Here is a 14,072-nt window from a genome sequence, read left to right as displayed (position 1 = left end):
TCTGGGTTATAAATACCAAAGGCCCAATCATTGTAAAGGACAATCCATAATTCAATATAAAACCTTTTCGGCTCCGGCCACCAACCTTAAGAGTAGGAGTAAGAGTAGATCTCGACAAGACCTTCGATAAATCGAGCTACATCGATTGATTTTGACCTTTGGTTTGCTTGTAAGTATTGTCACAGTTCATATCTAGTTGATCACGGCTACATCGTTCGATCTCGTGTTAAGCTTGATTTGAGCTAGTTATCAGTTTAGATCTTATTTGTAAGGCTATATTATTTCAATCTCTTATAAATAATTGATTTAATCTAGTTATCGACTCTACTAGATTGGCAATTTGGTAGATTCATTAAGTTATCAGTATTGTTTGTAGTTAATGATTTATTTATTGCAACAATATCTTGTCTGATCAAGATTTGACAGATTAGTTTGAGCTTTAATCTTTGTCATAACAAATTCTAATAAACATTAATTATCAAATAAATTGACCAAACTTTTGTTAACTATGCTGTTGATCTTGATTGTTACATATTGTGCGTTCGAGATATTTATTCAATCATAATTAATCTGGAAGTTAATCCAAATTCAATTAAGATGAAGTAGATAGATCTTGTTCGTGCTTCATGAATCTTACATTGGCTAAAGAGCCGATCAAGCTTCAATGAATAGTACATGTATGGAGATTCAATTAGGACATTAGATAAATTAGTAATATGCATTGAATTTTTTGAAACCCGCTGACCTTTAGACCAGATGAATGTAAGTTTAATGTATTTATGAAAATAACTTGTTAAAAGCACAGGCCTTTAGACCAATTTTGTTATTTAATAAATAAAAGAATAAACATGTATAAGCTATGTATTTTATATAGACAATGTATTGACTAAATTAGAATGTATTGACTAAATTAGTTGATCCGGTTACTTTCGCTCGTAACTCGATCATACACTTGCATTAAAGAGAGACTTAAATGAATGAATCAATGGATAACAAATGTCCTAATCTATCATTATTGAAATATTGTCAGGAGTTGACTTTTTAGTCAATTTCCTCTGATCAATGACTATCTTGAGCCAAATATTTTGGAACTGTTTGACAACAACCGACATGTTCTATAATTTGACATTTGCTTTTTTCTCCTTGTCAATTTCATGTCAAATTGACTGGCACGTCGTGGATTTAAATCACCAAGCTTAGTTCATGCATCGAGCCTTAGGAGATCAAGAACTCTAGCTTCTAGAGTTCCATAATTAAATGCCAAAAGTCATTAAGGTTAATGACCTTAGGTCATCACATAATCCCAAAATCACTCAAATTCTAATCTTGAATCTAAGCAAATTATTATCTAGTTATTTTAATATTCTTAAATAACTATTAATTAAGGGTATATTAATATTTTAATCAAAACTTGTCTAAATACCACCAAACGTTTTGTGAAGAACAACATTGATACGCAAAGACACCTCACAAAATTTGGTGATTTTTGGATATTTAGATTAATTCCTAAAAATCAAAGAAACTTCATTTAATAAATACTAAACCTATTTTTAAAACATGCCCAAAGTCTCGGAAAGTGAAATCTAACATTTTTCCTATGTTCTACTTACTACGCAGAGCATACCCAAATATTATCACTCTTTTTGGAACTGCTCATGTATTTGTATACAAATTCAAACAAAAATCACTTCTGAAACAAAAATAAAAAGAGAAAACACACTGTGCACTAGGCCGGCCAACAACTCAGCCCGCAGACCGGCCCACGCGCGTATCCGGCGCCTCTCCCCTCTCACGACGTCGCTGACAGCGGGCTCCTACTGTCAACTTCGTCTTCCAACTCCGGCCGGCCGAAGGCCATGGCTCGGCCGAGCTCTCGCTCGCTCCTGACGCGGCCCCCGGTCCCAGCAACAATGAAGCCTCGCTCACTACTCCTTTGTGCACCCATGGGCACCCTCAAGCATCACCCTACCCTCTCGTAGCCCTTACGGCCGCGTCCATGGCGGACGGCGACGCCGACCGCGTGTAGACCGGCCGTGACAAGCGAGTAGAGCATAAACAAAGGGAAGCACAGGCATTAGCAGCTCACCGTGATGTCAAGGAGCTATTCAGCAATGGCGGAGGCGCTCAGAGAAAGACTGGCCATGGTGAAGCGTCCCGTGCTGGCGTTTTCTACCGGAGGTGGGGAAGACAAGCTTGGCCGGGGCTTTAGGGGGATAGAGCATGCGGTGGGGAGTTCAGGCGATGACCGAGCTCTTGGCAGAGCTCAGGACGGGCGCTGGGAAACAGCAAGGCTACGGTTACGACAAATTTTGTTAATGAAGGGAGCTCACCAGCGTTGAGCAAAATGGAGAAAGAGGGGTTGCAGCGAAGTGTGGGCAACGGAAAGAAGTGGATGAGGACGCCATCGGCTTGTCCACTTCACGGTGACCTCGAGCAGGCTAGCAGCTGCGTGGCTCGGCACGTGGCGACATGAGAAGCAGCAGCGCCTACCGGCGACAACAACCGCAACCCCCCCTGCCGAGCACTGTACCAGTCCTTCTCTAAGGATTTGAATTACAAATTACTCAAGATTACTCTGGAAAGTTGTTCACTCTAGAAAGCTCTACAACTTTTGTTTTGGTCACTTTTCAAGATTCCAAACAGATTTTGAAATAGAGATTCAAATTCAAAAGGGGACACATTTTGGAAAACTGTATTTTCAAAATTACTTTGAATTTTTCATTGAAACTTCAAAAACTAAAAATACCAAAGTTGTACATATTGACAGGACCTACAACTTTGCTTTTGGACTCAACCCCAAATTTTGCTTGGATTTTAAATTGCATAAAAGGGGTAGAATCTAGGGTTGAAAATTAGGGTTTTTCCCACATTTCCCCCATTTTAGTAAATTCTACATCATCACACAACTCTCTTAGCAAAGTAAAACTCACTCTAATCACCTAAGCACAACAAAATAAACCTTATTTTAAGTTAATGCATCATGGTGTGTTTAACAAGTATGCTTTGCAATGCACATGATGACATGATCAAAGTATGCGTAACATCAGGGATGTTACGTTTAATGAATAAGGATGAGAGAACTAAATAGAAATGGAAACATTGATGGTTGCTCTAATATTAAAACCTACCATAACTTCAATGCAATTAAAATACAGCTACCTTAACTAGGATATTTAATGGTAATAAAAGTTTACTAAGTTAAAGGAAATGCATATAAATTGTTTCCCAAAAAATGCATTCCCAGCATGTATTTTATGTAGCAAGAGATAATCACGCATCAAATTTTGTTCAATATACACAGAACTAGTTTAGGCAATAATTGATTTCCTCAATACTATGCACTATCAGACTCTATATATTACCCAAAATTGTTCTGTATATTTTTCGTGATTTTAGAAGACAAAACATATCCACCGAAGAACAACTTGGTTCTGTTTCGGTACATCTCTATGGGGAAAAAGGCGCAAAATGTTCTTGCTCTAATTTTGATCCCTTTCTTTGTCTACATAAGCCAAGCTGAAGGTGCGTGCAATTGTGTGAACACTATGAATTTAAAGCATTATTAAGAGAGTCAAGACTAATTGCACTATTGTTTCTATGACACAATTTTTGTTTTCTCAGTATGTGGCTAAGAATTAGCACTTGTATACTCAAGTCGTGCAGTCTGTTGAGATGAATTTCACTTGTTATCTTGTGATTTTGCCCAAGGAGTATAACCGTGGTTTGCATCATAAATAGGAGCAATGGAACCTGCAAGTAACATTACTGAAGTCGTGGATGTGGAGTCCATCAAGACATTGTTCCAGTTGGCTTACATGCCAGAAGCAGCTCGAGTATATCATACTTGCGGACAATGCAGCTGTTGCCAAGGAAAAATCTGTACTGTAATGGCATGCTGCTGGGAGTATAGATGCGATGGCAATGCACAAGTGTCTTGTGTAGTTGAGGCTAAGACATGCGGCTGTGCAAACTGCAGCTAGTCATATCGTTTCTATGCTCACAAATGGATGACAATAAAATTTTCGTTTAGAGATCATTGAACCTGTCGATTTGTTTATGATTGACGTATGTGGCAAGTTGCATAAGGAAAAAGGAAATAAATAAGAAAGGGAGAGAGAGGAAATACGTAGACATGTTCCGATCCATGAAGTGCTGGCGATGGACCGGTGAATACCTGTTGCATTTTTCCCCATTGCAAGAGCATTTACCTATTTACATATATATTTGAACATGTGTATATACTAGCGAAAGTGTTTATGCGTTGCAACGGGACAAAACATACTATCTTTTTCCTCCTTTTTATAAAATTTGAGCGATTCATATATCTACACCAGCGACTTTGCTACACCTCTACTCTGCATGGTCTCTCACAAGCATTTTTGTTCTGTTTGTGCTCTTCAAGTTGTTTATCATCATCATACAATTCAGTCATCTCCTTATCTATAAATTAAGAAATTAGAGATAATGAATCAGTATTACAATGAAAAGGATAGACAATACAAAAGTACATAAAGATGAAAACGTTACCTTCAACTATGATCTGTTTGTTTTCTTCTAATTGTCATCATCTAGTTCACTCGCTTACTTATCTTCCAATTCAAGGTTTGGAGATAATATAAGGATATATCTGCAGCAATAACAAAACAAAAAAAACATGTTTTTCACATACTCGAGAGCCAAAATCACATATTGGCCTAGCACAAGTGCACTCAAATTGCACATATGAAAAACTAAACCTAGCGAATCCAGAATCCATAGAGAATATCATATATGAACTAAAATTTTAAAAATCCCAACTAATAGTATTTATATCGGTAAACAATGCCGCAAACTGCTCCTCTATTGCGAAGCTAAAAATAAACTCAAGCGGCCACAACCTGCGCAGCCAGGGGGGAAGGCAAAACCTCCGCCCGGGCGACAGCCAGGGGGGAAGGCAAGGCCTCCGCCCGGCTGTCAGCCAAGGGGGAAATGAAAGGCCGGAGCCTTTGAACGCGTGGTCCACAAGTGTGGCCACACGACCAAAGTGGGGGGAAATTGTTGGGGACTCAACCACGCCTTCCCCCCCCCCCCCCGGCTGACTCGGAAGTAAAAAATCGACATCGCCATGGACTGACCTTTCGTACGCGACACCTTCGTACAGTAAGGGACGATGGTTCGCGAGGAGTTAACACTAATGCAGATTGACTCTATGAGACGTGTGTGCAGGAACTGATCAGGCGCAGAGGATCTCTGGAGGTAAGGGCCCATCCTTTGGACCTTGCACGACGAAGGGCGTGGAGACCCCGATCGAGGGCTAAGCAAAGAACCTCAGAGAGGCGAGCGCTGATCCCTCGACAGCCATGCGGTAGAGGATCTGTGGGTCTTGGCGAAGGATCTGGCCATGTCTGGGCGAGAATCCCGTCACGCCAGCTTGTAAAGTGCGCGTGGTTCGAAATTACTTAAGTAACTCTGCGGGTTGTAGATCGCAGTGGCGGAATATGTTGGAATATTCGGCCACCGTCACGGGGTACTTTTGTAACAGATCCCGGGCAGAATCCGTGCCCTATATAAAGGGATTGTAAATGCTCTCTTGGGGGTGGTTGAAATCAATTTTTTGAAGCACTGATCACTAGGGTTTCGGATCTGACCTCGCTCGTTGGGTTACATGGCCTCTCACAGCAGCGAGTGAGGAAGCCCCTTATCCTTCGTCAGTAAGGGTTGAGCAGTCGCCAACCAGCATTGGAGGTTGAGCAGTCGCAAACCAACAAGGATAATTATAATTCCTCTGTCGGTTGGTCTCACACAGACAGGAATATTTCAGTTTCCAGTAGTGTACCATACAGCTACCCTGACTAGGATATTTAATGGTAATAAAAGTTTACTAAGTTAAAGGGAATGCATATAAATTGTTTCCCAGAAAATGCATTCCTATCATGTATTTTATGTAGCAAGAGATAATCACGCATCAAATTTTGTTCAATATACACAGAACTAGTTTAGGCAATAATTGTTTTCCTCAATACTATGCACTATCAGACTCTATATATTGGCCAAATTTGTTCTGTATTTTTCACGAGTTTAGAAGACAAAACATATCCACCGAAGAACTTGGTTCTGTTTCGGTACATCTCTATGGGGAAAATGGCGCAAAATGTTCTTGCTCTAATTTTGATCCCTTTCTTTGTCTACATAAGCCAAGCTGAAGGTGCGTGCAATTGTGTGACCTCTATCAATTTAAAGCATTATTAAGAGAGTCAAGACTAATTGCACTATTGTTTCTATGACACAGTTTTGGTTTTCTCAGTATGTGACTAAGATTAGCACTTGTATAGTCAAGTCGTGCAGTCTGTTGAGATGAATTTCACTTGTTATCTTGTGATTTTGCCCAAGGAGTATAACCGTGGTTTGCATCATAAATAGGAGCAATGGAACCTGCAAGTAACATTACTGAAGTCGTGGATGTGGAGTCCATCAAGACATTGTTCCAGTTGGCTTACATGCCAGAAGCAGCTCGAGTATATCATACTTGCGGACAATGCAGCTGTTGCCAAGGAAAAATCTGTACCGTAATGGCATGCTGCTGGGAATATAGATGCACTGGCAATGCACAAGTGTCTTGTGTAGTTGAGGCTAAGACATGCGGCTGTGCAAACTGCAGGTAGTCATGTCGTTTGTATGCTCACAAATGGATGACAATAAAATTTTCATTTAGAGATCACTGAACCTGTCGATTTGTTTATGATTGACGTATGTGGCAAGTTGCATAAGGAAAAAGGAAATAAAGAAAGGGAGAGAGGAAATACGTAGACATGTTCCGATCCATGAAGTGCTGGCGATGGACTCAGCCGGTGAATACCCGTTGCATGCCTCTATACGTTTGATTCATTTAGGGACAACAGAGCAACCCAGCCCACCTCCTAAACAAGCTCCTATTTCAAATTTAGGGACTTGATTCAAAAAAATAAACTCCAGCCCACCTCCTATTTTCCATGTCCTCTCAAATTTTAATCTCAAGTCGCCAGATCCAGCAGCCCCCTATCCCTCTCTCTCACTCTCTCCCGTCCGCAGGGCGCCGCCCCGCCGGCGAGCAGGCCGGCCTCGCGGGCTCCCTCCTCCGAGCTCGCCCGGCTGCCTCCACCACGGTGCGTGCCTCCTACCCTCCGGCCGAGCGAAGGAGCACCGGCGAGCGAGGCCCCTCTTCTCCGGCGAGCGGACTCGCCCCCTCTGCTCGCGCAGCTTCTCCGCCACAAGGAAGGCGCCTTTTCCCCTGCCGCCGCGTCCATCGCCACGGCCGGCCCTCCGCCACCGCACCAGCACCAGCCGAATCGTGCAGATCGGGACACCGGAGATTGAGACAGCGCAGCCGCAGGTAACCGCAACTCCTCTCCTCCTCCTCCTCGTCCTCCCTGCCTTCGCGAGGCCAGCCGCGCTCAAGTCCTGTGCCAAACTGACCAGTGCTAGCGTCAGGCGGTGACAATGGGACGTGGGATCAGAAATGCAGACTAGTAGCAGTAGAGATGGAGAACTGGGAGAAGCGTGGCATGGCAATGGCATCAGGGCTCAGGAGGGGCTCGTCGTCGTCAGGGGGGCACGGAGACGGTGGGCACGGGCAGGGCAACTGCCGCTCGCTCGCTGCTGCAGGCTCTCCTGCGCCCCCGCTTTTGACCGGATGAATTCTGTGCAGGGTGACTAGCTTCTATTCTGAATTACCGCCGTGTGAATTCTGTGCAGGGAGTGGTAACCACACTGTCAGGACAGCTCTTCTGGTGTCAATCCCTGTCGCTGTTGCGCTGCTGGTGTTGCTGCTAGTTGTTTCCTGTCTCTGCAAGAACAGAAAACCACACAAGCATGTGTAGATTGCAAGCATCAGTAAGTGCTGAAACAATGTCAGTACATTATATTTGACAAGTAGTGTGGTGCTATGTTTAGGCCTGACTCCTGAGGTTTTTGTGTTCTGTTATGATTTATGAACATTGAACAGGACGTGAAGATGAGGAAGGAATGAGAAGCTCAGAGTCTCTCCTGTAGGGGTTACATGTTTGATATAAGATTTTGCACAATTGAAAGGTATGCAACTGATTTTTGGGATTTCATATAGAAAATGGTGCTGACAACATGGTTATTAAGTTCACTATGAATTACTAGAAAGACTAGTTATGCCATGAATACATAACATGTGGTCTCTGCTGAGAGATGACAATACCCATCATAATATGCACCTGGCCAGAGGGAATGCATATCAACTGTTGTTTCAACAGGATCTATCATCGATCTTTATCCCACATAACAGCTAGGATGGCCACTTCGAGACTTCTGCATGAGTTTGAAATTTATACTTTCAGACATCCTAGCCAGTGATGTACTTGTTTGAGGCTAGAGGCAGGAACCTTTGTTCCATTATTAGGTCTGCAAATGTAATCCAAACTGACCAGCTTTAGTTCTTGTATACTGGTAGTGCAAATGTGCAATAGTGCCAAACTGACCAGCTTTAGTTAAAAAATATAATCAACAAATTTCTGACTATTAGTTTTAAACTCTATGTTTATGTTATCTTCGTGTTGCCCAATGATCCTTTATGTTAAACACTTGGATTTTTATTCTTAGTGATGATGGGTACTTTTTCCTGCAGACCATGGACAGGCACAGTAGTGACTACTACGACGAACAGGAGTACAACATCTTTTCCCAGGAGACGTCGTATCCTCTGACAGCCCCTAGCCTCTCGACTCCTAGGGGACCTGGTCTACAAAATCTAGACCTCAACTCCCAGGCCGACGGCTTCCCGCACATGGACTCCTATATTGAAATCCCACAATCAGAGAAAGGTGACAGTGAGGCACGGCTACCTCCTCTTCCCCCAAGATCAAGCCAGGCGCCGTTCCAGCCTCCTCGTCAAGGCGGTGGTGGGAGGGGACCTGGCCGTGGAGCATGCCAGGCTGCGGGCAGACAAGGTCACCGCAACTCTCGCAACTCCCTCAATAGTAGAGCTGCAGCCGGCCGCGTGCCACAAGAATATGCTCCTCCGGCCTAGTTCAATCCTCCGGTGGTTGGTGGCAGAAGCCGTGGTACTTCGATGCTTAACCGTCCTAGCGTGCATCATCTTCGTCTTTTGCTAGGAACTCCTTTCCTCCACAGGATCTCAGTGCCCACAATCAGTGGGAGCAAGAAGATGATAGCGTCTCTCAGTTGGTAACTGCCCACAATCACAAGCTGATCCAATTTGTGTCTGTTAATCACTGCTCTCTTAATATCCTAATGTGTATTCAGCTAATCATTGCTTCCTTGTTCTTTGCAGCAACCATGGGCATTGGATGATGGTTTGGAATTGCTGAGGCAGCAGGATGGCACTCCAAGAACTGGTGGGAAAGGACCATCCAAGCGAGGCAGTAACTACAGTGCTGTTGAGGATGTCCAACTTTGCAAATCCTGGATTCATATCAGCAATGATCCTATCATAGGGAATGATCAGTCAGGAAAAACTTACTGGGAGAGGATTGCTAATGATTTCCACATGAACAGGGACTTTGAGTCGATAGGACTCCCAATTCACTCGAGCATCGGTTTGGAATCATACTAAAAGGAGTGCATGAAATTCCATGGCTTCTTCGAGGAGGTCCAGCGTCGTCATCGAAGTGGTGTCCCGTACCAAGAACATGTATGTGATCTTGCACTTGGTTCATCCCATATGTTGTCACTGCTATATATCTAATTCTAATCACGCACTTGATCTTTGCTGCAGTTGGGGGAAGCCCATGGAAGGTATGTCAGAAAAGAAAGCGCAAAGAAATTTCAATTTGAACAATGTTGGCTCACGTTGAGGAATACTCAAAAGTTCGAATCAACACTTGAAGTCAGCAAGAGGCCGACCAAGTCCAGAGAGCTCAACCTCTCCGTAGGAACTCAACAAGACAGTGAGACAACCGCCCAAGGTCAAGAGAGCTCCTCCATTCCTTCTACCAAGACAACCCGACCTCCGGGTAGAAAGCAATCCAAAGACAAGCTGAAAAAAAATGAAGGAGATGACGGCTATAAGGATATGATGCAAAATTTTTTGGTAATGAAGACCGAGGAACAAATGATGAAGAAAGCAAGGTGGGAGAAGGATATGCTGCTTGAGGAGCGGAAGCTTAAGGTGGAGGAGCAGCGGCTGCAGTGGGAGCAGGAACAGAAAATCATGTTTTGTGATGTGACCGCTATGGACGATGATCAGAGGGCTTATGTGTTGGCGAAGAGAGCGAGGATTGTGAAGGATATGAGTGTTGGTATAGGCGAGACAGTTAGTGGTGAGAGCGGAGTGTAGGTTTGGTGAGAGTGGAGTCTCTGTATTTATCCCATATGTATTTTCACATATCTTCAGTCGGTTTATTATGATCCCCCTTAAAATATTTATAATTCAGTAACTGAACCGAGGAAGCAACATGTATTTTTTTCTTTTGTTAAGAGGATCTGCTCTTTCAGGCAATCATTTATTTCTGGTTCAATGTCATGAGTCTATGCTTCATGACTGGTTGATTATAAATGTTTTTTTGTGGGCGGCAATTGTTTATTGCTACTGTGATGTTACTGTAGTAACCTTCCAGTTTGTGAAAACAGGCTGAAGGATTGTTTATTGCTACTGTGATGCATTGTGAACATGTATTCAAGACTTATTTTGGTACAGGGACTTGCTTCAGTTTAACATAAGTGAAGATCTGAATGAGGTTATTGATGCAGTGGAAGTAGAATCTGCTACCCCAGGTGCTTCACCGAGTGAGTCAAGCAGGGACTCGATGCTGCTACTTTCTTACTGAACCAAGGAACTGCAACCTTGGTTATTTCAGTGCATCTCATGATAACAGTTCACTTCTTCATGAGCACTCTGATAATTAATAAATTGCATTCTGATTGCAAATATAAGCCCCTGGTAACGGGGAAGGGATTAATCTAGTGCTATATTTCAAATTGAATGATAACTTTGAGAAAGAAATTTCTCCTCAGTTTCATGACAGCATCAAGGTGAACTTCTCCACTGTTGGACGGTGTCTCTTTTCACAAATTGCTGATGCCTACTAATGCATAGCTGAACTTTACTGAATTTATGTCTGTTGGTTTGTCTGTTTTCAGATACTTGTAAACGATGAAATAGAAAAGGTTAAGGCTTTCCCATTGGACTCAACAGTCCCTTTCAGAGAAAGATTGAAGATATTGGCAGGGTTGGTTAACCCAGATAACATGAATCTGAGTTCTGCAGAGAGGAAACTTGTTCAGGCTTACAATGAAAAGCCAGTCCTCTCAAGGCCTCAGCACAACTTTTATGTGGTGAGTTGCTTTGTTTGGTGTGGTTCTACTTTTCCTCTCTTTCATCTTGACCCTTACATGACACTGGGGTATGTTGCAGGGATCAAATTACTTGGAGATCGACCTTGATGTACACCGCTTTAGCTTCATCTCAAGGAAAGGCCTCGAAGCATTCCGAGAACGATTGAAACATGGGGTGATTGATCTCGGCCTAACCATACAGGTAGGTTGATGGTTCTTTCTGCCTTCTTTATTCATCTCCAAATTACACAAAAGAAATGCCATTTGCCAATTCAGTATCAGCCAGAAAGTTGTTAAGAATGTATGAAGATAAAACTGACCTAAAGAACCCTTTGTACTAATAGATTTTGGGCTGCTGAATGTTACTGAGTTGTAGTTTAGCTGTTTTCCTTATTGGATCATCGGGAAATGTAATATGAACCTTCAAACTGTACCACTTGCCTAGTCATTGTTCTTTCATGCATAGTAAACCACTGCAAAGGTAACAGCATAGTATTTCAATAATTGTAATGGTAACAGGCTAACAGCAGACCTGTACTGCATAGTGAAATGGTACTCCAAAGTTAGAATACTGTTAGAATCGGCAGCACAGGACCATACATGCAGCTTAGTAGTTTTGGACAACAACATGGTTTCAAAATTTCAACAGCACAGGACCATACATGCAGCAAAAAATTCTGCTCCAAAGTTTTGGACAACAACATCGTTGGAAATAAAATGTGCATAGTAAATCACTAACTAGGGATTACATTCACAGAACTACACATCTGAACTAGAGATTACATGCATAGTAAATCACTAACTACCTAGAACTATGAATTGCGATCGTGACCTCCCGAAATGTCCCGTAGCACTTTGCGGCGGCCCGGCAAAGATCCACGGAACTTTTTCTTGCGCTTGTTCCTCCTAGAGCCCTCAAGAAGACCAGCAATGATGAAGAGGTCGTCATCATCAGATTCATCCTCCTCGTCCCACCATCGACGAAGTCTTTTTCCAGACCTAGACATCTGCCATAGCAACAAAAAAAAGGAAAAAGTTAACAGAAAAGTTTGTATTGTTATTAACACAAAAATGTAAGGTGCAGTAAAAAACTGTAGTAATACAGCCAAGCTGCAGGAAGTGAGATTAGGAGATCGTCAGTGCAGTGTTAGGTGCAGGCCGATCCTCAACCTGCAGAGTCAACCCTTTGTTTCGCGTTATCATTTGCACTTGCAACACCTACTGCCTCTTTATTTGTAGACGAAAAGCAACAGGATATATAGTAGCTTCAACCTTCTGTTAAAAAAGCTCAAATTCATATTCAGTAGTTGCCTCTCTAAATCAATAAATGTCTGAATTGTTTGTAAAGACGAAAAGCAACAGGATATATATAGTAAAAGAAAAACGAGCTTATATTCAGTAGTTGTCACCCTCTGAATAAACGATGAATGAATGAGTGAATTGCTGAATTGGGTGTAAAGATTCAGTCAGCAAAGCACACAGTCGACCGGTGCGGAGGCGAGGTCAACCGCAACTTGTTTACAGTTAGTTGTTGGGGAGATAAGAATCATCATCATCAGAAGAAACTAGTCAAGATTCGACGAGGAAACATAAGAGTTCACAAATGCTATGCTAGCTCTAGCTCATACAACAATGGACAATATCTCTTCTCTGTTATGCTCTTCAGCATTCACAAGAATTAAATTAATACACACACAAACTAACCCAACAAGATGTTAGTTTTTTACATACAGGCTCTTCATCCTACAGGACATGAGAAACAACAGAGGCGTTTTTGCTAGCAGGGCAGAAACTGGACAACACCCTATATAGTTTTCTACAACCAAGCTGCAGGAATACAGAACAAGCACTGATATACTACAATACAAGCACTGATATAAGTTACAAGAAGTGAGATTAGGACTAGTACCTCGCTGCTTGCCTGCCAGCCAGCTGCTTCTGGGGTTGTTGAGAGGGCCGAGAGGGCGCACCCTGTGCTCTTGCTCTTGCTCTGTACCAGCAGCAACCCTGTGCTCTTGCTCGTGTCTCTCCACACCCCGGCCCACCCTGCGCTCATGCTCTGTACCAGCAGCAGGTGATTGGACGGCCGATGGCGACGCCACAGTCTTTACCGTGCAGCCGGTCAGCCGGAGCTTGTCTTTCTCACCGCCGAGTCGCCGTCGCCGTCGCCGACTAGCAGATCGAGCCAGCCAGCCGCCAGCGTGGCGCGACGGTGTCCGTTTCTCCCCGTACTGCCATTCTGCCGGCGGCGGGACCGGGACTGCGTGGCCGAGAGGGCGCCGAGGGGGACGCTGCGGCGGCGCCGAGCAGCGGCGGAGGAAGCCCTGGTCAGCGTCGCGCTGCTGTCCTGCTGTGTCGGTCCGTCCAGTGATTGGTTGGACTCATCGGTTGGAGTTGGACTCAGTTTTGGGCTCCTATTATATGCAGCCCAGCATGCAAATGAAAAAAATAGGTGCTCAATTTGCATGCTGGGCTGGAGTTGCTCTTAGGATCATGTCCGTGCGTTAAAAAAAATCATACAACTTTAGATTAAATAAATTATGCCTCGCATATTTAATTAATGTTAAGATATGCATAAGCTCCCAAATAACCCATATGATCAGTTGTCAGAACCATAGTAAGTCATTAAGCCATATTATAATATAATTATGGATCATCATGTACCACATCATCATCAGTGTGAGTTTTCCAGGCCACCCGTGATCGTGACCACGGCTGTTATAACAGTTATACACTCTGCAGAGGTTGTCACTTTCACCGTGAGTCGTGTTGCCCATATGCCTGTGGTCCGTCGA

General features: G+C 43.3%; 1 protein-coding gene and 2 long non-coding RNA genes across 6 annotated transcripts; 2 read left to right on the top strand and 1 right to left on the bottom strand.

Moving 5' to 3' along the window:
• On the top strand, positions 3,393–4,036 carry LOC110437695. Its single transcript, XR_002455633.1, has 2 exons — positions 3,393–3,522; positions 3,739–4,036. It is a non-coding gene; the product is annotated as an uncharacterized LOC110437695 (long non-coding RNA).
• On the top strand, positions 6,975–10,518 carry LOC8084764. 4 transcript variants are annotated; one of them, XR_002446938.1, is made up of 7 exons: positions 6,980–7,348; positions 7,447–7,578; positions 7,711–7,848; positions 7,961–8,046; positions 8,609–9,168; positions 9,275–9,634; positions 9,719–10,518. It is a non-coding gene; the product is annotated as an uncharacterized LOC8084764 (long non-coding RNA). The 4 variants fall into 4 exon arrangements; XR_002446937.1 differs by having other exon boundaries at positions 6,975–7,348; positions 7,435–7,848; XR_002446936.1 differs by having other exon boundaries at positions 6,976–7,348; positions 7,447–7,848.
• Positions 11,892–13,653, bottom strand: LOC110429783. Its single transcript, XM_021446360.1, has 2 exons — positions 13,187–13,653; positions 11,892–12,284 (listed from the first exon to the last, which is right to left on the bottom strand). The coding sequence occupies exons 1-2, from the start codon at positions 13,331–13,333 to the stop codon at positions 12,090–12,092; spliced, it is 342 nt and encodes a 113-aa protein (XP_021302035.1). The 5' UTR covers positions 13,334–13,653; the 3' UTR covers positions 11,892–12,089.

The sequence above is a fragment of the Sorghum bicolor genome, chromosome 8 (genome assembly GCF_000003195.3).
Source record: "Sorghum bicolor cultivar BTx623 chromosome 8, Sorghum_bicolor_NCBIv3, whole genome shotgun sequence".
Taxonomy (NCBI): Eukaryota; Viridiplantae; Streptophyta; class Magnoliopsida; order Poales; family Poaceae; genus Sorghum; species Sorghum bicolor.
This window is presented reverse-complemented; position numbering and strand designations above follow the sequence as displayed.

What these genes read in the sequence shown, in the direction of transcription:
- LOC110429783 (XM_021446360.1), bottom strand. Translation starts at nt 13,333, where the DNA reads ATGAGCGCAGGGTGGGCCGGGGTGTGGAGAGACACGAGCAAGAGCACA. An exon ending in GCTGGCAGGCAAGCAGCGAG is followed by an intron (nt 12,285 to 13,186) that starts GTACTAGTCCTA and finishes TTGCTATGGCAG; the next exon opens with ATGTCTAGGTCTGGAAAAAG.